Below are 22,744 nucleotides of genomic sequence, written 5' to 3'. Positions count from 1 at the left end.
TCAAGAGAACTCTGTTGCTGCATGTTGAGGAAGAGCTACAGGCTTTTCCACCATGACCAGAGAGCAGCAGGCATGGAGCGAGGATTTGCAAACAACAGAACTGTGGAAACACTCGAGAGCAAAGATGACAGGAGCTTATTTATTAAAATACATTAGAGCTGACAGGAGATATCATAAAACACTAACTAGTGGAAATGAGATTTCTTCTGAAACCCCTGAGGCTGGTGAAAGCTTCACTGGTGCTGTGATGTTAAAAGAAAGTCACCTCATATATATTCTAAAGCCTGCGAAAACAAATATCCTCGAACTGTATTGCAGGTAGCAGCGAGAGAGAGGGGTGTGTGTGTGTGTGTGCGCACAATAAATATGAGACAAGATCATCTATTGATTAACTTTAAATACATCGTAACATACAGGACGGTGCTTGCTGCTCATCCACACAGAAAGAAGGGCGATAGTTACTGTGCTGAAGATTAAAAAAAAAAAGAAAGTTGTAAAATGAGTCAGGAGGAGCCGAAGCAGGACGAGGACACAACAGCTTCCTTGGCTCAAGTGGTGTAGCTGCTACAGTTCTGGAGGGTGTAGGTCGCTACGGAGTCCAACAACCAGCCGCGGGTCACAACGGTGGCGTGTTTACACAGACCTGCGCAGCAGAGGTGGCAAAAGGGACAACATTCTTCATAAACGGGTAGATTTGAAAAAAAAAAACAACAAAAAACATAGATGTATAAAAAGAGGTAGAAGTGCAGACACTGATTCAAACCCTTCACTCAAAAGCACAAAAGTCAAAATGAGGCCTTCGAAGGACAAAAAAAACAATTGCTGAAATGTCTACTGGCTGTTCTTAGTCACAAGTATTTGTACTTTCCTCAAAACTCAGCTGGGAGTGAGAAATGCGTCAACGCATTAATAGATTCCAAAATCACTTGTAGACGAGAGAAAAACGAACTGGCTTCTTGACCTAATCGCCTCAACCGTCCCAGGAGGGAAGCCGCCGCGCGCTGCAGCGTCTCTCGCGTCTGTGTTAAAGAGCTACTTCACTACGGCTGTAAGCAACCTGTCAGAGAAGGTCAGATAACTGAACGGTAGCAGCCTGAATATTGCTCCTTTTTAGATGGTATATCATTTCATAAGAGATTAATAGAGAGAAGTGGGAAAACCATTCAGGCGCCGTCATAATACGAGAAGTACAAGTCAAGTACCATGAAGGTTTTTTTTTTTTTTTTTTTTTAAACAGTACATTGACCAAGAGAGAGACCCAGGCTTTCATTTGTGAACTGTGAGCGCGGATCGCTGTGCTCTCCATGACAAAAGAGGTTTGGTGAGAGAAAGACGAGAGCAGAGTGTGATTTCAATCAATGGCGAGGAAGAGGGGGAAGAGGGGGAAGAGGAGGGTAATGGGGGGGGGGGTGATGGGAGGGGCTCGGAACTACTCAATTACCTGAGCTATGATTGAGTGTTACAGGATATAGATGAGGACAGCCATCATAAAATATGCAGCAGTGCAAATAAAGATGCCAGGAAATGGGAGGCGGAGTAAACGACGCGTCAGCCAAGTTTTGGACAAATTCAAATAAATGTCAGTTGCTTAGGTGAGAAAAATGCGACGGCGGCGACTCCGAACGTGAAGGAGGAAGCACGTGGCAGTTGGCGGTAAACGCTGGAGTGGACACGACCAGGACAACTTGACTGGAAACAAAAACAAAGAACTCTGAGGGTGGACTGAGCACCTGATGATGCGTGTGATTGAGAGATGGCGCCACCCACATTAAATACAGAGTGGCTGGGTACGAACCCACTTCTTTTTCCAAGTTGCGATTTGTTTTGTTCTCTTCTTCCTCCGCACTGAAGTTATGTCACTACGGAAGAAGTCGTTTCAGTTAGTGGACTTTGATGCAGCAGAAACCCAAACGTCAGGGAGGGGTGATGGGGGTCAATTCCTGCAACGTTCATGCTGCCCGGTGAGTGTCCTGAGTTCTCCTGGTGGATGAACACTTATCCAGGGACGCTTTATTCTTAGAATTCTTAGAGCTCCTCTCTCTCATTCTCCCAAACTGACAGACGTTTTTTTTTTGTTTTTTTTTTTAAGAGGCCAACATGTTTTGACATTTCCCTCGTTCCAATTTGACATTTTCTCTCGGCCATTTCTCTGCTGCCTCGTTTCCTTCACACTTGTTTCCCTGGTGAACCTGTCTCAGTTAGGCTGGCATCTTCTCCTTTCTGTCAATTCACAATCGCTCCTCTCACACACACACACACACACACACACACACACACACACACACACTTTCATTCGCTGCTGGATGGACAGGTGTACTGATGGTTTAACTGAAATATTTTGTTCTGATGTCAGTTTTCTTCAAATTCAATTTTCAGGTCATCTCTTGAGCGTACTCAAGTTAGTGCTGGAGAACACATAACATACTTATTATATATCATGTTACCGTGGGTCACGAATCAAATGACGTTTGTTACGTCACATTCTCTTCCTGTAACCACTAGGTGGCACTATGACTTATATTCAGCTTGTAGATGTCTTGAGGTCTGGGTTCTGGCTGTGTGCAGTGCAGTTATACAGTTTCCAGTGTTATGGCAAACTATAAACACTGTCCGCCCTGCCACGGTAACCCTTGAAACACATAACTCAGTCTCACAGTAGCACATCATCAAGTTCTAAAGGTGTTTCTGGCAAAATCTGAGCCAGATGTAATGGGAGGGGAATGTCCAAATGAAAACAAACATGCCATTTCCTGTCGCCACCAGGTGACACTGACTTATCTGCCAGAAAATATAATATATTCTTCCTTGGCCAATGCTGCACCCCCCGAACGTTTTTGATGTAAATGAGTCCGATAGTGATTGTGCCTGCCTACAGCCAAACAAATGGCAGTGAAAACATGACCTTCTTGGTGGAGCTACTGTAATAAATCTAGCTAAGACAACCTCACACGTTGCTACGCTCGTGACGTCACTGAAGGGAGCGTCAGACGGATGTTTGGTGTCGGATGGCCCGCAAATGCCCACCGTCTTTAGGAGAGGTCTAACTGGAGTGATGCGTGACAAGTGGGGTGTGTCAGCCCACCAGGTCGATACAAGCAGTGCTAATGGCAGTGAGAATGCTCGTGTGCAAAAACATCCCACCTGAGGAGGGCGCACTTATTTTGTCCCATGGGAATCTACAACAAGGTGTGCGTGCTTCATCGACTGCTCCGTCTGGACGTGAACTACCCACAGGAGGCGGGGGAGCTGTTTCTTCCAGGAACCTCAGTTTGCTTTGAACTAAATAAGATGGTAAAGCAGCAGATGACGCTCGTGTGCAACCAACGTGCGTCTTAAATTCTTCGCCTTTGCACTCGAGACAAGATACTACGCGCCTCGCACTTCAACACAACGTCTAACCTGTGTCTGTAACGATACAAATGGTTCGTTGAACTGATGCATGTTGTTATATTTCTTATTATGTCACTGATGTGTTTTTACTGTCCTTCGATGGTCTTTTATAGCTATCTACTTGTCAAGGGACAAAGGATGTAAACTGGCACTTACGCAAACTTCAGCATATTTACAAGTGCATTTATTCTGATGTTCATAAATATGCGCTGTCCCTTTCAAATAAAGTCCACCTAAATATGAGCTTAATATAGGCTGCTTTGTGCTGTACTCAGCAGTACCACGTATGACAGTATGTCTCTTAAGAGTCGTTATGTCCCCCGTCATAAATTACTCACATCTTGTTGATCTGTTGGCAATTTCTGGTCATGTTTCAAACAAATATTTCTACTACTACTACCACAAGAGTACCATTTGGTCTCAACAGATATGAATAAAATTACAAAACACACACACACACACACACACACACACTTACACTCCTGTGGGGCTTCCCTGCGCTCTTAGCTCCCTGCTGAAACCGTAACATGAATTATGTAACTAGCTCACACTGCTGCTGTCAGTCTAAAAGCGGTCTTTATGAACTCTGTATTTGAAAGACAGGGCGTGTACGTGTGTTTGTGTATGAGAGAGTTTGAAAATGAATTTTAAAAAAAAGTATTTGTAGTGAAAACTAAAACTCACTGCTGTGTGTGGCCGACCGTGACGCTGATCCAGGCTGCACGATGATGAGCTGACAGGACTTCTTCTATGTGACAAGATAATAAATACCACATTCAATAAAATATGCACGTATTACATCTATGCTGTAGCAGTTATGGTTGGTCTGTATCATTTATGGCTTTATGAACACAACTGTGTTTATATGCTTCAGAGAGGAAGTGTTTCGATAGTCACATATTAAGTGTGTTCATAGTTTAAATTATGCTTCAAAACTATTCTAAGAGATCATTTTTTAAAGACGAACAGGTTAAACGAAACTTGAGTCTTTTAAACTTCTTACTACTGGCAGTAACCCAAAATCCAGTGTAAAAATCCCATTGGCTTTGGGAGAGGGAAATATACACGAGTCCTGATATTCATTAATTAAAAGTCATATACTGCAATGAAGAAAAGGCACATTTTAAACATAAATGAGACTTTGAAGAAGAATTGCGCCCCTTCTGTTTTCTTAGTTAATCACTGTTACAGAACGTCCCAGTGCTTCAGCGTTTGTTAGAATTTATGCTGACTGACAAGTAGGCAGCAAATCCACTTGGGTATTCTCCTCTCCAGTTTTTCCTTTCAAGACAGTGACACACTTGATAGTCTTACCAGTTTACGGTCGAGCAGAAGTGGATCTTTCGCTACAGCTGCTCCGCATAACTGCACCATCCACTCCATTTGGTCTAGATAACACACACAAACAGCAAAATTAGCAGAACATGTTCAAGGGAGAACCTGTCAGAAATAAGGACTGACAGCAGAGCATTTGAGCTTTCTTTGCTGAGGAGCAGTTCAACACTACGGCAGCTCACTCAACCAACCTGGTTTAGAAAAAGTCTGTCTGCGCTGACCGCTGTCCATCCAATTCCATCTAATTACATGACCTCAATATGTGGCGCGCGCGCACACACACGCGTGATTAAATAATGGATGAGATCCTGTTCGTTGGAAGACATCATCCTTATGTTTCTGCCATGTAACAGAAAATCTTTCAACTACTCCCTCACAAGGAAAGCTTCATCGATCCGACAGGAAGTGCGAGGAGGCTGCTGCAGGAGCACTTGAGGAGGCCCAGAAAGAAGGGAGCCGGTGGGTTTAAAGCTGTGTGTCTCCTGAGACCTTCACCCATGATATATCTGTCCATTCACTCTTGTTAGAAGTATTTTGTTTGAAGGTAAACCAAACTCCTCCCCATCTTAAACTTGGAGGTTACAAAAAGCCCTGGACATTTTAAATCATTTGAACCCAGAAGCACGTTGGCTACCACTGAATGCTTTTTTCGTTTCAGGAATTATTTCCAGGCTGCAAGCTTATTCCATAGAAACCAGTGTGACTATGCAACAACACCACACCAAAAAAAATGTGCCGCACATCTCCCAAGTCTGCATTCAACCCGCCCACACTCAGAAGTTACTCATCATTGTTCTCTTGTCCCAGAATGACAGGGGTTAAAAACAACACAGGTTTCAAGCTGTTCTGTGTGTCAGTCAAAACCTGCATGAGCTGCTATCACTATACTTTTATTGCGCCCCCCTTCTCTTTAAAGCATGGTGGGTGTCTATCGGAGTCCTGCAGGACACCGACATCAATAGAAGAATGTAAGTGTGGCTGAGGAAAGTAAATTGTAATTCAGAAAACAGAACAGTGCAAACAGCATGAAGGAAGCTATAAAAGGCAACAATTCCATGAAATGACGCCTGAGGTTTTTTTCTGCAGTCTTTTCTTTTAAAGCATATGCTGAGAGCAAACAGTTTTGACTGAAACAGTGGAAACCTTTCTTTGGTGGTTTGCAAAAATCAAGGGAATTTTCACGTTCATTTGTGGAAACGCCATTTAAATTCACTTATCTAAGGTGTTGTGGAAAATGCAGCGGGACAGAGAATCTCACCTGTGTCTGGAAAATGATTTAAACTAGAAAGCGCTCGGAGAGCATAAACCTCAGCCGAGGCCGACTTTCTGCCCCTGGCACTTTTACGATCGGGCCCCAGTTAAAGCTGCAAGCAGTGATGAGCGGGCCCACACACCCCTGTGCTTGGAGTGTGCGGCTGTTCAGGAGGGGAGGCAAGACTCTAATCAAATCTGGTCAGGTCAAGGAGAGTACATCTCAGTGTAAAAAAAACAAAACAAAACATGGAAGTTGCTGTTGCCAACAGGTGCCCCTATGCCATATCTGACCAAAATTGAATGGATTCTTTCCTTGACTTATATCCCACCCCTCCACCAAGTTTGACTGCAAATACACAAACTATAGAAGAGAGTGAAAATATAAGATTCTTGGTTAAGGTAGCAACCAAAAATGTTTATGAAGAATAAAGGAATCGCTGGAATATTTTAGAGTGAGGCACAGTGACTTCCTGGAGTCTCAGCCGGTTCCCCAGCAACCTCCTGGTGATGCAACACTCAGCACAAACGAGACACGACAATGTGTGAGATGATGCTTAAAATCTGTGTCGCATCAAGGAGGCAAACAATCTCAACAAGCAAAAATGTAAAAAAAAATGAAAAGGAACCTTTTTCAAAATGAAAGATATGTTTTCTGCAGAATTCTTTTTTTGTTCTTACCTGTCGTCATGTCTGTAAAGGTTCCTTGGAAGCAAATCTTGAAGCCTTTCATGAGCAGCTGAAGAGAAAGAGAGCAACACAAGTTAAGGTTCAAATAATCAGCTGTGAAATAGCTGCCCAATGTCTGCAGTTGCAGTAGAAAGAGCAATTTTTCAGTGACTTTCACCTTGGAACTGTGTTCAATAACACTGCGAGGGAGCAGCTCCTGAACTCTTCACTCATCCAAGAGGTTACACCAATGAAGCTCAAACACTTCACCACCTCAAACACGCCACAATTTATCAGAGGAACACCTCACCACCATGCTTGCTCTCGGTGTATTGCGGGCGATTATTCGAATAGGGAAGAGCAAACACAGCTGCCTTCACCTTGGTAAAACCACGCTTTAAGCACATAAAGAAAAACGAGCCATCTGACGAGCGGGGACACTGTTAGAGCATTCAGGGTCAATACATTTTAAATGGGAATGTGAAACAGATTCCTTGAACTATAGTAACCACAAAGAGGAAACGTGCCTCATATCCAGTGGATGCATCTGTCTGAAGGGTAAATACAAGCAACTACAGGAGAGAGAAATACTAATTTAACACACCTCACTGTCTGTCCATCATGATCATTAGCCAGAGGTGCTTGGTGAGATGAAATAGTGTTTCTCTTGCAGATTTTTAATTTAGACAACACTAATGTCCTTCAGGATGTATAAAGAGTGTGTGATGTGATAATGTGCACGCCAGCCACATATGACTGCAAGCTTATTCACACACACAAATGCACTGGCTTTGACGGATTTCCTGGGCATCAACATTCCGCTGACGGACCTCCTGGCGTTCCATTTCATCTGTTATTCTGTTTGTCACAGTAGTGCAGGTGACAGAAAGTGAATATGAACAAGACGTTCAGTCTGGCTCCATCAAAGTAGCTGGGCTGTGTTGAAGCTGCTGAAATAAGCCTGAAATTACTATCTAATTCAATTAGGGGAGCTTCTTCAAAGGCAGTGATATGGCCAACAAGACATCTCGCCGTTTCTAATTTTCTCCCTCAGTGGTAACTGGAGCACGCCTACTGGCCATACACCAGGAGGGAAATTACAATTAACTCTTACAACCGGGCCTGAGCTTGGAGGCCACAGAGACCGCTGTATGGTGTTTATTTACATTTCTTTACAGCTAACAGCCATCCATGTCCAGTTCAGATTACAAGTCATTGATCTTCACCACAGTCATTGGGGAGATTTTCACACAGTAGGGAGTTCACTACTACTTTCTGTGGTTTGTCTTTTCCAGAATACAATGTCAACCTTTTGTTTTGATTATTTTGTGAAGACCAAGAGTTCTCAAGTTCATAGTTTGTTAACTGGTGATGCACCGGTCTGTTTTGTTGTTGTTGTTTTTTGCACCCACCTGACCTGGCATGACAGTCAATCTGCCATGCTGGAAAAACTATGTTCATCATTAGCCAAACCCGGGAGGTGCAAATCACAAACAGAGCAGCATGATGCCTCACTGTTGCAGCTAGTAGTTCCTGGCTTTAAGACCCTGCTGTCCCACGTCCTTTTTGAGTGAAGTTTTCATGTTCTCCCCGTATCTGCATGAGGTTCCTTGGGGACTTTGATTTCTCCTGTCAGTGCTCCTTTACTCTCCAAAAACACTCTTATAAAATGTCCTGCGTCACCAAGTGTTAAACTCCTCATTCAAGGAAAATTCTGGTATTTTTTAAAGCTGGCTCTGATTTTCCCTCAGTTTGGTGTTTCCATTATAAAAATTATTAAAAAGGGACATTATAGAAATCTGTCTGATTTTGAGAGGCTAGGTTAGTCACCGCCCCACAGGGAAGCTGTCCATATCAAAGACAAAATTTTGCCACTGGCAAGCTCAGAATGTCATTCTATGTGTCATTTTGGGGAAGATCCAGAGATGTCCAGAGATAAATGTGTCAAACACGCACCAGAAATCTGACTGGAGGAGAATCCTCCAGAAGAAAACAGTTTAAACATGAGAAAGGCGACATGGAGCGTCACGGCTTGGTCTGTGCAGCTATGTGTTTTGAGGAGAATTTAAGCTGGATACCTGAGCGTTCTGCTGTTTACATCGCAATGTTGCTCCAGATAGTCAGAGATTAAAAATCATTTTGAAAATAAATAGAATGGAAAAGAGATGGCCTGTTAGAATTTTGAAGATATGATCAACATCCTTACCCAAAGGGCTGGAGCCAGACTACCGAGTGGAGGTTTAACCAGTTTCAGTTGCGTGTGTACCAACAATGGATACTATGCAATATTCTTTTATATTTCATCCATCGATGCAGTTAAGGGATTTTTTTGGGGCTGTTTGTCTGTCTGTCTTTCAGCAGGATTACACAAGAACAAGTACAAATTTAATGACACTTGGAGGGATGAAGTACGGTCCAAGGGAGAATCATTCAATTTTAGGGCAGATCTGTAGTTAAAAAAAAAAAAAAAAAAAGGAAATAAATTATCTTTAATTTCTCCTTCATAGAATAAAACTGCGTATTTGTGTGTTCTTGGCTTCTGTGAAAGGCTGTGCTCTTCGAGTGCTATCATGCAAGTTATTTTCATTCTTGATGCACGCTTTTTCAGAGAAATAATTTTAATGAGTATAAGGTCACGCATGAGTGAAAATCTAAAATAAAATGTTGCTGCAGCAGGTGAAAGCAGCCACCACCAGCTTTGTTTACGCCCAATAAATACAGACCAGTCAGCGCTGTTCAGTGTGTGAAGGACTCACATTATTGTCTTCAGTGGTACGAGCTCTCATGGGTCCACGGTGGTTGGGCCCATTTACCACATCACCTCTCACTTCAAAGATGCTCTGATGGAAAACGCAAAGTGTGTGTGAGTAAGAGAATCGTCAATCCTCCTGCATGAATAACTGAGGTTCACTCAACATGCCTTCACATTGACAGCGAGTTCATTCAGTCATTTGGTTTTTTTTGGCAGTTCCACGTACACTTAGACACATAAAGATGCTCACAATTTTAATGAATGACAATACAAAACAAAGCTAGACAAAGCATTCAACGCTTGTCAAGCAAAGAGAGTAGCAGATACACGGACTGCTAAAGCAAATGGACGACAAATAATTTACGAGGTATCGCAGAAAAAAAAACCACATGGCGAGATTCATCATGCCGCCTTAATTCAACATCCAGACATACAGAAATGTAACAGGGAACAGCCAGCATGCAAGGAGGGCGCAGGCAAGCATACCTCATCTAAGAGTTTCTTTTGTTTGAAGCACTCAGAAATCCCTGAGGAGAAGCAATAAAAGAACAAAACTTAGGAGGTTATTGTTGGGAGCACACGCAGAATTTCAGTGGCTAAAGCGTTACGTAACAGCCCTCCATTTTTGTGTTGTCTTTGTTCTAAACTCAGCAGTGAAAGAGCCTGATAAGTCCGGTCCAGTAATTGAATATTTTACGAATAAAATATATATAGCCTCAAATCAAACATAACATAGAAACATAACTGAAGTAATGAAGGAATGTCAATACTCACACTGGAAGCTCACCACCCACTTCCTGCCTGCGATGCCAAGGAAGTACTTGAGAGTGCGTTCACACACCAATTGTTCATCTGGCAAAGAACAGAGATGAAACCGAGTGTATGACCTGAACTCTTCTTCTCTGGTTTAAAAAAACAACTCGTGTAAACACAGTTGCACATTTATGAGCATTGTTAGAGGGGACGGGAAGCATCAGAGACACAATATTAATATAATTGCCATGTGTCACCATATTTGCCTCTGTTCACTGACAATATGTTGGTTTTTTTTGTCGACTGAAAATGATGTTTCTAAAACAAAACTGCCAGTAATCTCACGACACTAAATTCCCTTTTATTTGCAGAAAACTCACTTCACTGATGTCCTTTATTGCAATACAATCAAACATCAAAATACTGACTCAATATTGTCATTCAAAATGTCGCAATACAACACTGTCTTTATATTCCCTTCACTCTTAATCGTCAATTTAGACTGCAAATGGCCTTCGTACATCACAAATCAACGGGTGTTGAAAACAAGATGGGAAAAAAAAATAGGTCGGCTACTGCAAATTTTTGTCAACTTTTTTTTTTTTTTTTTTTAAGTAAACGCTTAAATTCCACACAGAGTCTATTTTGTGTTCTGACACACAACATGCAGACCTCAAAAGTAGCAACAGTAGATTTTAAGAAGGCCAGAGCTCCGAAGATGATTTGCGTCGTGTTAAATGCTTAAAAAAAGAGCAAACCACTTTGTTTTCAGGGGACAGAGCCAAAAACACCAATAGGTCAAACTCTACAGAACAGAATAGAGTCAATAATAATAAATCAATCAATTTCTATTCAAGACTAAATAAATGTGTAAGTGGTCTTATCCACCTTAAATCACAAAGATCAAGAGGCCTAGAATTAATTTTATATGGTTGCCCGGGAAACAGCTGCCATTAAAAGAACTTCTTAAACAGCAGCAGTTAATATGGTGCTTTGGAGACAGCAAGCTTTGAAATTAAAAATGATGTATCAGGGAGGAGTAATTAGTAACTAGCATGTGAATAGAGGAGAGAGTGCGTGGGTTGATGGAGAAAGAGAGCTCATCTGTAAGGTTGGCTTTAGAGGATGTACAAAACAAGCTGGAACTACAAGAAATTCTACAAATGTTCTGGCTTCAACATATTATAAAACAATTGCGTAAGAAACTGTGGAAAGATCGAAAGCAATCTGATCATTACTCTAATATCCAGTCCAACCAGAATATCCCAACTCCGCCATCACATTAAGTGATGCGAATTCAGCCAAACTTCAATCCTCATCTGATTAAGGACCATATTCTGGTTACGGTAATATTCTGAATAAAGTGTTTATCTGCCCTGCAGCTGCAGGAATATTCCTATTTACATGTTAGCAGGCATATTCCAAATAAACTAATCTTTGTGCATGGGGAAAAAGCATAAGCATTGAACCTGCTCCAATTCGGGTTTGTCGCTAGGCAGCCTAACTAAACTTCTGTTTGACATAAGTTGTATCAAAATCATTCATACATAAAACTACATAGGCATCACAGTAAAAATAACCAGCAAATCGTCTCAAAGGCAGTAAGCAAATGTATTCAAATGTGTTGGAACTGCGTACCTGGGCCTCCGGTTCATCAATCTAACAAGAGAACATATTGCTCTTACCAGCAGCGGCTTCACAAATGCATTCAACTGTTAAAGGGCATTTTCTAATCATCAGAAAGCGCAATTCTTCAAAATGAATCCCAGTTCTTGCAATTTTACCACAGAGAACCTCCCAAAAACACAGCGACATACCTGTGCACATGATGACATGAGTCACTTCTGACGTCACCTGTGAAACCACGTGGGCACCGACTCGCTTGGCAAACTTTTTCACCATGATCTGCATCAACAGACAGGTGTGATTGGTTAATTCAACCTATAATTAAACCTGCTCAATAAACAGAAGTGGAAGATCACCTGTTCCGCCGCCTCTAACCCAGATGACACAAGCACCATTTTTGTTTTATTCCTGTCTTTCTCTGGGGTGTCATTTTCTTTGTCTTCTTGTCCATCCAATGGTGAATTGCTCTTCTTGAGTGTTCTGGCTGCTGAGATTGAATGAGGGGTCTTGGCGGCATCGATACCCTCTCCGCTGGGTTCTGCGAGTATGGGGGATTGAACTGCTGAAGAGATCAAAAAGGCAAAAAGAAAGAGAACTCAACCTAACCAACAACGTTCCTCTTTGAAACACGTTATTATTACATTGTGTCACACTCAGTCAGAGCTAAGTTGCACCCAGTCCAACAATCACATTATGGGAGGAATAAAGACATGTCCATGGGATCTTTGATCTCTTACCCGTCTCTGAAGGGCCATCGGGTTTTGACACAGCCTGGGTGACACCTTCACCATCGTGTGGTCGTCTGCCTCGCCCTCCCTCTGGAGCATTTCTCACACTAAAAGAAATGTATATATTAACTTCGGTTTTACACAGAGAGACAAGCTTGAGAGGATTTTTATGTTAATTGGCGGTGGTTATATTATGCATGTGTACTTGTCTGCTTTGTATGTTTAAATGGACAAATGTGAAGTTGGATTTATCAATTTGACTAGTGCTGTGACAAACAGTAAGACAATGTTACAATTCTAATTTCAAAACCATGTCTGCAAGGATGAGGTACTGACATATTCAACCATTTGTTTATATCACAATATTGTCCACAGTAATTGCTATATGACTTTGCCACCAAGGGGCAGCATGGCTCTGGGGTAGAGTGGCCATCTAGCGACAGAGGGGTCACTAGTTTGATCCTCACTTCCCCTAGTGACCATGTCCAAGTACCCTAAAGCAAGACACTGAGTCCCTAATTGCTCCTGATGGCCCTGCGATGGACTGGCGACCCATCCAGGGCAAACCTGCCTCTCACCCAATGTCAGCTGGGATAGGCTCCAGCCCCCCCATAACCCTTCAAGGATAAGGGGTATAGAAAATGGATGGGTGGGACTTTTGCAGCATCGAGGACAATATCCAGCTGCACTGTCCCAAAACTAATGACAATGTACCCCTAAACCGTTAAACTAAGTAAAATACAGCATTAACTTGTATTAAAAGGGAACGTATAAATATTAGATGAGAACTTCATAATGGTAGATAATCAATATCAAATGGCTATATCTGGATCAGGGACAACAGAGGACTTGATCATTTTCCTTTGTACTTATCGGTAGATCACAACTTCTTTGATATCTAAACTTCTTCTCTGGTTTTCTTGAGAGTTCTTTATTAATACTGGCAGTGCGCCTGCATTAAAATGAACTATACCAGAGTAACACTGCCTCATACACTACGTATCATACACTCCAGAGCTGCTCATGGAACTTGTGCTTTTTAATTTAGAGCACATTCTCCTGTGTTGTATAGTTAAGCCCCTCCATGTTCTTATCTACCGCCTCGCTTCATCTTCCTGTCTCTCTTGCCCGGAGGATAGCACTTAGAACCCTGCAAGGCGAGAGGTTTGAGGGGGTGGGTGGGGTGGGTGCAGTCAAGCGGGAGAGATAAATTACTGTGGCAACACAAGTTTCCCTCTAAGTGCTCTAAATGACATATAAGATGCAGTCGGTAATGACTTTTTTATTCTCGTGAGCATAAGCAGATTCTGGGTTCATTAGTGAGATTATCTGCCTATCCTCTCCAGATGCATCACCCTCTGAGAGGGGGAGAGGGGGAGGGAGGCTGGCAGCACACAGACGCCAACTTCACCCTTCAGTTACAAACATGACATTTGTTCTGGTTACTGTTTAAAAAACTGAGGCTGATTTATTACTGACAGAAGGTTTGACTGTTACATCTCAAGACCAGTTGGACCACCAAGACTAAAAACCATAATCTGCTACCATCCCTCACTTTGACTGATCCTCTTTGTTAAACTGTTACTCATCCCCTCAAATTTCAAACACACACTGAACTCCAGGGCTTCTTTCTGGAAGATGACATAGCTTTTGTTTTAGTGCAAAGTCTTAGTGGGCAAAGTTTTGATTGTTCAGTTGATTGGAGAAGAAACAAAACAGCTCAACAGGTGATAGTCACACAACGCTGCATTTCCACAATGTTGCAGCAGCCACAGGAGTTATCAGGAGATTGAGATTTTACTGATATGCCATTGTTGATTCTCCTTACTGATTGGATTCCCTTAATGATCAATTTTATGGTTGGAAGAAAAAAACAAAAAGCTCTTCAAGGTCAGGAAACTATTCGTTCGGCGCTTGTTTTCATGTAGGATCTTCAAAGCCAAAATCTGTAGAACAGCTCGCAGGTCACTGGTTATTTCAACAGAGGACACTTGCCTGTGCTGCCTGGTTGGGAAGCTACAGTAATAAAGTCCATGTTGCTTCGATCATTTCGCACACGCTGGCACTGTTTTCCTCTCGAACTGAAATGAAGCCATGCTGTTAATTATGTTTTTGTGGTTTAATTGAAGTTGTCAGTGATGCCTGTTGCTTTAATAAGTCATCAACGGTGATAAAGCCCATTAAATGCCTTTAGCATGCACTATTTTTCCTGTAAATTACTTTGTTACTGATGTTTATTCATGAATAGAAGACGATCATTTCATGTCCTTATAAACTATCATCTACTTTTCTGTCTTTTGCTCTCGTTTATGGTGGTAAATTACTGTTAATTACCAGCCACAAAAATGTTTCTCACTTCCGCCCTTTGGACCAGGAGAATCAACTCATCATAGAAACTACAGGTAAGCCATTCAAGGGTACTGAGGGCCAACTCCAGAGGGTAGGGGTTGGACAGTACATCTACTACTCCAACATACCACGATGCTTCATCACAACACACTGTCAGCGCTGAACTTACACTTCATTAAAACAGCTTCTGTTATAAATTACAAGTTGATCATTTCACACATCATTTAACAACTTCTTAACAGACAGGTATTTGCTTTATCTTGATAAAGTATGTGAATCTGACTTGGCAACTAACTTTTTTTTCTCTTGTAAGAACAATTATTTCTTCTTAGTTACAATGATATTGTAATGCATCAAAGATTATTTGACTCGCAAAATATTAATGATCGCAGAATTGCTATATTGTTTTAATCAGAATGAGTTACACCTATGATCCCCACCCCTACTTGAAGGTATGACCCACCTGTCTGGACCCTCGCATTCACCCGGCTCACATGGATGGGGTCTCTGCACATCTGGATCTGAAGGTTTAACACAATTATCACATTTAGCTCATGACAAGTAATCGATCCATAGGTTAAACTTCCTTCACTTCTGTTATTCTTTCCCATTTTTTAAAAAATGTTTTCCCTATTTACCATCATAAAGTTTGTTTTGCTCTTTGATAATGTGTCAAGCTGCTTTGGATCCACAGAAAAGAGTTAAATGTGAGATTGGAATGCGACTAAAGACTGGAGTTTAAAGAAAGAGGTAACAAAGTTTTTCAAGATGTCATATTCAGTACCATGAATGAAGCACTGTCACAAAGCCAGAGACTTTAGGAGAACAGTCAACAGTTATTTCTATTGCAGACGAATCTCTCTTAACTGCTTGTTTTTAATCAGAATAACTTCAACTGACTGCTTACGTGTGGTTTTGCAGCCCTGATGTGTTTCTGAAGAGACTTTGCTTGAAGGTTGCCCCTCTTTCTCCTGGAGCACCTCTGACACCAGCGCCATCAACTTCTCCAGCCTCGCAAGCTCCTTCTGCATTTCCATTTTTTGCTAAAAACACAAAAACAAAAAGGAGTCTTTTGTTAATTTCTGCCACACAATGGGGACATGAGTGAGAGGAGGTGATCGGTATATTATTTTGATGAAAAGAGAAGTACTGGTCGCAGCTACAATTGATGTGAATGAGTTACAGATGGACGAGTTTACACATGGATGTTCCATTGCATCACTGGAATAGTACAGAACTTTCATCCGATGAGTTTGCAGTACATTGATTATGTATCAACATTGACTCAGGCATTTGTGAGTCACAATAATACTCATGCTGTTTGTTTGGATGTGTGTAATCCTGAGCTCTGTCTAAACACCGGGGCATGAAACTCTTAAGTCCCAGTTAAATACAGTCGACGGATACAAGTGCAGGAAGATGGATGAGGCAAAAAACAAGAATCATCACCTAGGCAGCGCTTCCTCTAACATAAATGAAATGCAATTTAGAAAGCTGCTGAGAGGGACATTTTTTACTCAGCGAGGTAGTCTGTCATCCAGGAGCTGACAGTCTGGTTTGGGCAAAATGTGGTGGCTGCCCTCTATGGGTCAGTATATGACACTGCATCATTTAAAAGACAAGCAAGTGATGACCAAGCAGAATGACAAGAATGTTGGCTTTAAAGCTGTTCAAACCATTAGATTAAGATGGAGCTTTGTATCGAACCAAAGAAAATAACTGACAACATGATTATATTTACCTGTGTGACAAGGACCTCACTTGAGAATTGTGATGATTCGATGATTGTCCCGTTTACTGGAGTATCACCTGTGGAGAAGGGAAAAAAACACCAAGTTGCATGATGTGTGAATGCTTGAGGTTATTTTTCCACATCTTAAAGATAGACTAAGCGCATTTCTTGCGAAATACACAAAGACAATATTGATTTGCTTTATTTCAGTGTCAGTAAATCTTGAAATTAAGCTAATAAAAGCAATTTAGATGAAAGAGAAATCGACTCACCTTCATCAGGTGTCCCAAACAAGTCCACAGAAGCTTGGCTGGAATTGGGGCTTGGGCACACAGGCGGATGGCTCAACTGTTCTTTACATCTGTTCTCTGCACTGGAGAGTTCCTCATCCACACTGGGAGGTGCGGATGTTTTGAAAATCTGAGCTAATGTCGGTAACTCCTCACTGGACCCACTGCAATCAGACGCCGATGAAGAGTCTAGCCTCTGAGCCCTCCTCCTCCTCCTCTTCCTTGGATTGCTCTTGATGGATGAATAGACACTGAGCTCTCCACTTCCACAGTTCTTCGTTTCACGTACCAGGGGCTCGACCAGTTCTCCAAGGCCATCAGGAGTTAAAGACCCTGTATTTATGGCATTTTCAGATGTACTGACTGAACAGTGGTTTCCAGGTATATCTGAATATTCTGGTGAGGCGTTGCCTCGTATCTCCTTCTCTTTGCTAGACTCCTTTGTGGTACAATCAAACTCATCTGGTTTGCTGCAACCAGACAGCTCAACAGCCTGAAAGCAGAGTCCTGATTCTACTACCAGAGGGACAACAGAAAGATGAGGATTTTCACTTTCATGCGTCAAGACTTTATTAGGTGTTAGGGCACTGCTGACCATGTCCTGAGCTGAACTACTGATAACAGGGATTGAACACTCTACGGCCACTGAATCGGACTTCCTGGTAATCGGTTTTCTCATCAGCAGGGGTGGGTTGGACATTGGTATGACATCACTGCAAGAGGAGTTGTCATCATCTTTTACAGCATCTTTGCTAGCAATGTCAGGTCTTTCCTCAATCTGTTGTGCACTTTTGTCTCCAGAGCTAATGCAGCTGTTCTCCTCGGTATCGCACACATTTTCAGCTAACCTGCGACTCTTTTTCCGATCTGGATGGCCAAGATGGAAAGATTTCCTCTTAGTGGCTTTGAAGCTTCTCAGCAGTTGCTCCGTGTCCATCTCACTGTCATTTTTATCCTCCTCATTTTCTGTCTGAGCAATTTTAGTATCATCGGCTGAAGTTTCTGGCTGTATATGAATTGGGACCACATTTTCACTTTCAGGTTCTGGCTCTGCGTCCGCTGGACTTGTTGAACTTTGGCCCTCCGGGACAACACAAGCGGTCTCTGAGAGAGTTTCAGTGATTGGAACATTGTTAAAAGTTTCACCAAGCTCCATGTTTTCAACCCCTCCTAAGTCATCATTATAAACACATCCATTTCTTTTGGCAACCTTGGTCCTGCTCTTAGGTGATGTGGTATCATCCAACATTCCACCTAGAGCTTCCTCCTGTGCTATTTTGTCTTTTCCAGTTATATTTGTTCTCACTTTTGTTGGGGTACATGCTTTCTTGACTTCCTCAACAAAGAGCTGAAGCCTTCTACTTCTCCTGTTGCTCCTCATAATGGGGGTCTCTTGGTCCTCGCTGCTCGGATAATTCTCAATATGAACTTGTACCTCTTTGGCTTGGGGTCTAACTTTAGGGACAGTTTCCTCAGTTTGAGTTCCAACCAGATCAAGTGGCTTCGGCACTCTAGTGGATTTGCTTTTTGCTAATTTACCTCTCCTCTTGATGGTTTTCTTTTGTGGAATATCTTCCATCGCGTGCTCTTGCATATTACGGTCAATCTGCTGCAGAGTACACGTTCTTTGCTTTGACACTGTTTCTGGCTGATGGGGTTCGTTCTCTGACAGGAGACCAGGAACCACATCACTTTCTGGAAAGTTGTTCAGTTCTTCCACATATTTGTCATCGGTCTGTTTTTTGAAGACCACTTCAGAATCATTGTCAATCCAGGAGTCATTTACTCGCTTCATCATTTGTTGCTCTTCCTCCTCACTTGTATTTTGATCTGATTTCTTTACAAAGTCAGCAGGAGTGAGGCTGGGCTTCTTCTTCTGCCTGGATACATTCTCAGGTGTCTGTCTTTCTACGGTTGACAGGGGTGTTGGAGACTTGACAAAAGGATTTGCTGGATGAACGTTGGTTCTGCTACGTCTTCTATCTCGTTTGTAGACAGCTCCGAACACCTGCTCTTCCAGGGGTCTAGCATCTTCCCTCTGAGCATTCACATCACTGCTGAACAACCTGACATCCAGCGTTGAAGAGGACGAGCCACTGTCAGAGCTGTTTGAGTCACAGCTGCCCTTGTCTGCAGGTTTTTCCAACTCAAGCCCTTCCTCAATGGGAACTTTCATCAGCCACTCAGCTACCTTCTCGACACTTTTCTTCTGCCTCTGCTCTAAAATCTCTTTTTTCTGCTGCTTTCTTGAAGACCGTCTTCGAGGTAGGCTTTCAGACTCATCTGGAGTTAATGGAGGATCCACGATATTCTCCAGAATGGCATTTCTCACTTTGCCTCTTGTTTTGTATGTTGCTGAATTTTCCACGACGTCTGACATTTCTTCTATTGGTTCCACACACTCTTCTGGAGTGTGCTCTCTTCTTTCTGAGGTTTGTATAGCCTCTCCTAAGCCGCTGTCCAGACCTTCGTTTTCTGTCATTAACGGACTCGTGTCCTCAAATCCCATGACCTTTGCAAATTCGTTCTTGGCTGAAAACAAAGGGAAAAATTAAAATATTTCTAAGAATACAGTTTAAAACACAACACGCCTCTAAACGACATTCACTGTCTACGAATTTCTTGAAATATTTTTTTCTTCAAATTCACATTACTACAAGCACATTACTACCATGTGCTTGTATTTCATGGCTTACAGCAAACTTTTCTTGTCTTCCTGAGGAACCATGACGAACAACAAATCTGTATATGACCAAAGAAATTACCAATGCAGTTGGAGCGCAATGCGAAGGGATATTTAGTCAACGTGACAACATAATGACTGATCTTGTGTTGCAGGTGGGGAGGTAAAAACAAAAAAATTAACCCACAATAAAGGCCTCAAGACTTACCTGCTATCGTTGAAGAGTGAGACGGTGGAAGATCCTTGTCACCATTTTCCAGATTTCCAGAGTCTGTGCCTGGTGTATCTTGAGTGTGTTCACTATTCTCATCATCTTTGACACTGATTAGAGGTAGATGCACAGACACAAGTAAGCTACAACTGAAAACAAATGTATTAAATGTTATTTTTGATTTACACGTTACTGACCCCGATTGATGCCCTTGCTGGGCCAATCCAGTGAAGTCTGGAAATGCAAGTCTAACATTAGTCATTGAAAATCAGGTTCATAAGTAATTTCTACAAGATTTCTAGATAGAGTCTTACAGTTTGTGCCGGTGTCCTGCTCATAGGCCTGTATCATGGCCTGCAATCCTGTGACAAGTCTCTGAAACCCTGGGCTCTCCTGCAAACTCCTGCATTAGTAAATAAAATGTAAAAAAAATATTACTATCATCATATTTGAAAAATAAGCACTTGAAATGGTTCTAGTAAATGATACCCTGTTGTCAATATATCAAATTACTGCCAACCTTTTAGTTATCTTGGCTTTACACACTGGGCATGAGGCCCTGTTTTGTTTGTTGGTCAAAAGCTTCAACATACAAAATCTGCAGGGAATAGAAAAAAAATCTGATTAAAGATATTTAAATTCAAGTAGACTTCACATAACCATGTCAATAAAACATTACTTACTTGCAAAACTGATGGTCACACTTGGTAGACACAGGAGCAGTCAATAAATCTAGACTAGTAATGAAAGAAAATAAGAACAGATGTGTTTTTTTTTTTTGTTTTAATTGAATTGACTCTGCCTCTTCAAACATTGTGGGAATCTTGTAGAATTTTGAAGAATATTCACCATATAGGGCATTGCAGATTCTCCCACAGGACCGAAATCCCCCTTTTGACCTCTGCGACATTTGGGGTTTTCATTGTGCTTCTTTTTTAGTCTACAAACAAACGCATGCACACAACCAACAGATATTTGTTATCTCTTTTCTACATACTACAAAAGGTCCTCCTACAATAAGCCCAAATACACAATAATATCGGCACATCCGTCTAACCAATATTCAAATCGACCCAGTTTTATTTCAAGCATCTTATTTTCTGTTACTCTTTTGTTTAGGAAGAGGAAACAATGTGGCCAATATATGATAAAAGGACTTTTCCATTAAAAAAAAAACAACATACTTTTTCAAATGCACAATGTTTACATGTGTTTCAGTATATACAAAATCCAAATCAGATATAAACTCGTTTAACAGATTCTATTTACATTTGTATTAATCAGCCACTGGCCAAATGGGTTGTAAAAATATCACGCATCCCTAAAAATAAGTATTTTGTACATTCTAAACTCGTACAATTACTTAAGTTTTCAATAACCAGACGCACTTTGGTAATGTCAGTACACGCAGCATTTGTGTTTCATGTACATAGCAATTTACCAAAGCTGCTACATTCAACCACACACATTTAGAGTCTTTTTAGGGCTTTTGTCATTTACATGGTGTATGTGAACTGAAAAGTTATTTCGTGACATCATGGTGGACAACTAGCAAACGTGTTCGAATCAAGTCACGAGCCACAATTGTTCATTTAATCATATCAGCAAATAAAACACCGTCTTATTTGAAAACAGTATCTTGTTTAAGGTGTCATTAAAGCGAAACATTTGGTTTTCAGTGCTTTAACCTGGAGGTTTCACAAGTAATTTAGCGGTTTTATCTATCTGAGATTGAGATAATCGACACAAACACGTAGACACGCTGACATGGGACCAAATTAGTATATCAGATTTTGAAAAATGCTTCTAGTCAATTGTTAAAATACATTTTTGCATATTTACCTTGTTTTCATATGGTCTCAATGTATCAACACAGGAATCGCCTGCTTCACTTTTCCCGCAACTATTGTCTTCTTCTGTTCATGTGATTGCGGCCATTTGGATTTATTTTTTACAGCGCCACCGGCTGGTCCGGAGTGTGAAACACTGCAAAAAACGACCTCAATCAAAATTGTTTATTGACTATTTTCATGAATTTGAACGGAAGAATTGAATAGATTTTTGCAAATGCAAGTTCGAGTTTAAGATACAGTAAAATAACAGTTGAGGGAAAGGGAAACAGTGCGACACTTTTAATTTCTCCCTAAGTCATTGATAATATTGACAATGAAATCAATTAAAATTGAAAAACGCTAACGCAGGTGTATAAGCACATTAAATCTGTTCTATGTGTTCCTAGAATGTGAAATTTGTAGGAACAGAGAGGAACTGCTGATAACATTAAAAGAGAGACATAACACGGGGCACACCAGTGGCACATTGTTTAAGCATAGAGAACCAGGGATCAATTCTAGCCCGGATTCTTTCCTGCATGTCGTCGATATTGTTACGTGAGAAATGAAATGTGTGTACAGAAAAAGAGACCAATGACATGTATCTAAAAAGCAAATCTGTCTTATACCAATTTCATTGTTGGTAAAACTACCCCTTCTAATGCACTGCCATAAAATAGAATAAATAGAAATTTTAAAAAAGCTACAGTACAGCTACAGTATCTCCAGTATCCTGTGGTTTACCTCATCGTCCCGCTTACCACAGTTGGGGGTGGCTCCCGGGTACCCCACATCCCCTTTCCATCAGGTCCACCTGGCAATAGTGATGGGTAGAAAGGACCCCACCAAGACTGGCTTGGGTGAGCCGTGTTGCAGTCCCAGGTGAGGTTCTGAGGCTCTACACAGGGGGAGAGGGGGAGAGTCATTTACCCAGCTCCTAACTAGAGCTGGAGCCAGCTGTGTATGGCAGAACAAAATGCAAGTTCAGTGGAGGGTGCAAACAATTCAAATATAGTATTTAAAGAGTTGCACATTATTCAGTTACCTTTTTGGTGCAAACTGGAACTGGAAGGGCCTGACTGGTTACCAGCAGGACCATTGTAGGTGGGCTTGTACCTTGCCCGAGTGGTTTTTGGGCCCTGG

General features: G+C 41.6%; 1 protein-coding gene across 5 annotated transcripts; it reads right to left on the bottom strand.

The window, feature by feature from the left end:
* Nucleotides 1-144: 144 nt before the first annotated feature.
* Nucleotides 145-22,496, bottom strand: LOC147239689 (uncharacterized). Of its 5 annotated transcripts, none has more exons than XM_086195514.1 (21): nucleotides 22,363-22,496; nucleotides 20,619-20,709; nucleotides 20,453-20,506; nucleotides 20,290-20,367; nucleotides 20,084-20,172; nucleotides 19,967-20,003; nucleotides 19,767-19,879; nucleotides 16,858-19,407; nucleotides 16,595-16,662; nucleotides 15,761-15,896; nucleotides 15,317-15,374; nucleotides 12,514-12,611; nucleotides 12,133-12,338; nucleotides 11,968-12,055; nucleotides 10,172-10,249; nucleotides 9,884-9,924; nucleotides 9,402-9,485; nucleotides 6,658-6,715; nucleotides 4,705-4,778; nucleotides 4,075-4,138; nucleotides 145-643 (listed from the first exon to the last, which is right to left on the bottom strand). In XM_086195514.1, the coding sequence occupies exons 2-21, from the start codon at nucleotides 20,690-20,692 to the stop codon at nucleotides 549-551; spliced, it is 4,143 nt and encodes a 1,380-aa protein (XP_086051640.1). In that variant the 5' UTR covers nucleotides 20,693-20,709; nucleotides 22,363-22,496; the 3' UTR covers nucleotides 145-548. The 5 variants fall into 5 exon arrangements, with proteins under 5 accessions (XP_086051640.1, XP_086051639.1, XP_086051642.1 ...); XM_086195513.1 differs by lacking the exon at nucleotides 22,363-22,496 and adding an exon at nucleotides 21,612-21,744; XM_086195516.1 differs by lacking the exon at nucleotides 22,363-22,496 and adding an exon at nucleotides 21,612-21,744 and having other exon boundaries at nucleotides 4,075-4,135.
* Between the last annotated feature and the right edge of the window lie 248 nt (nucleotides 22,497-22,744).

The sequence above is a fragment of the Aulostomus chinensis genome, chromosome 23 (genome assembly GCF_037954235.1).
Source record: "Aulostomus chinensis isolate RoL2024-O1b breed Wild chromosome 23, RoL_Achi_v1.0, whole genome shotgun sequence".
NCBI lineage: Eukaryota > Metazoa > Chordata > Actinopteri > Syngnathiformes > Aulostomidae > Aulostomus > Aulostomus chinensis.
The sequence above is the reverse complement of the archived record's forward strand: the minus strand, read 5'-3'. Positions and strand labels throughout refer to the sequence as shown.

Excerpts from the sequence above, each read along its gene's own strand:
- LOC147239689 (XM_086195514.1), bottom strand. The coding sequence starts at position 20,692 with ATGAAAACCCCAAATGTCGCAGAGGTCAAAAGGGGGATTTCGGTCCTG. Across the intron at positions 19,408-19,766 it reads TCACTCTTCAACGATAGCAG|CCAAGAACGAATTTGCAAAG; the intron begins GTAAGTCTTGAG and ends CTTTGTTTTCAG. Across the intron at positions 15,375-15,760 it reads TCAGGGCTGCAAAACCACAC|ATCCAGATGTGCAGAGACCC; the intron begins GTAAGCAGTCAG and ends TTAAACCTTCAG.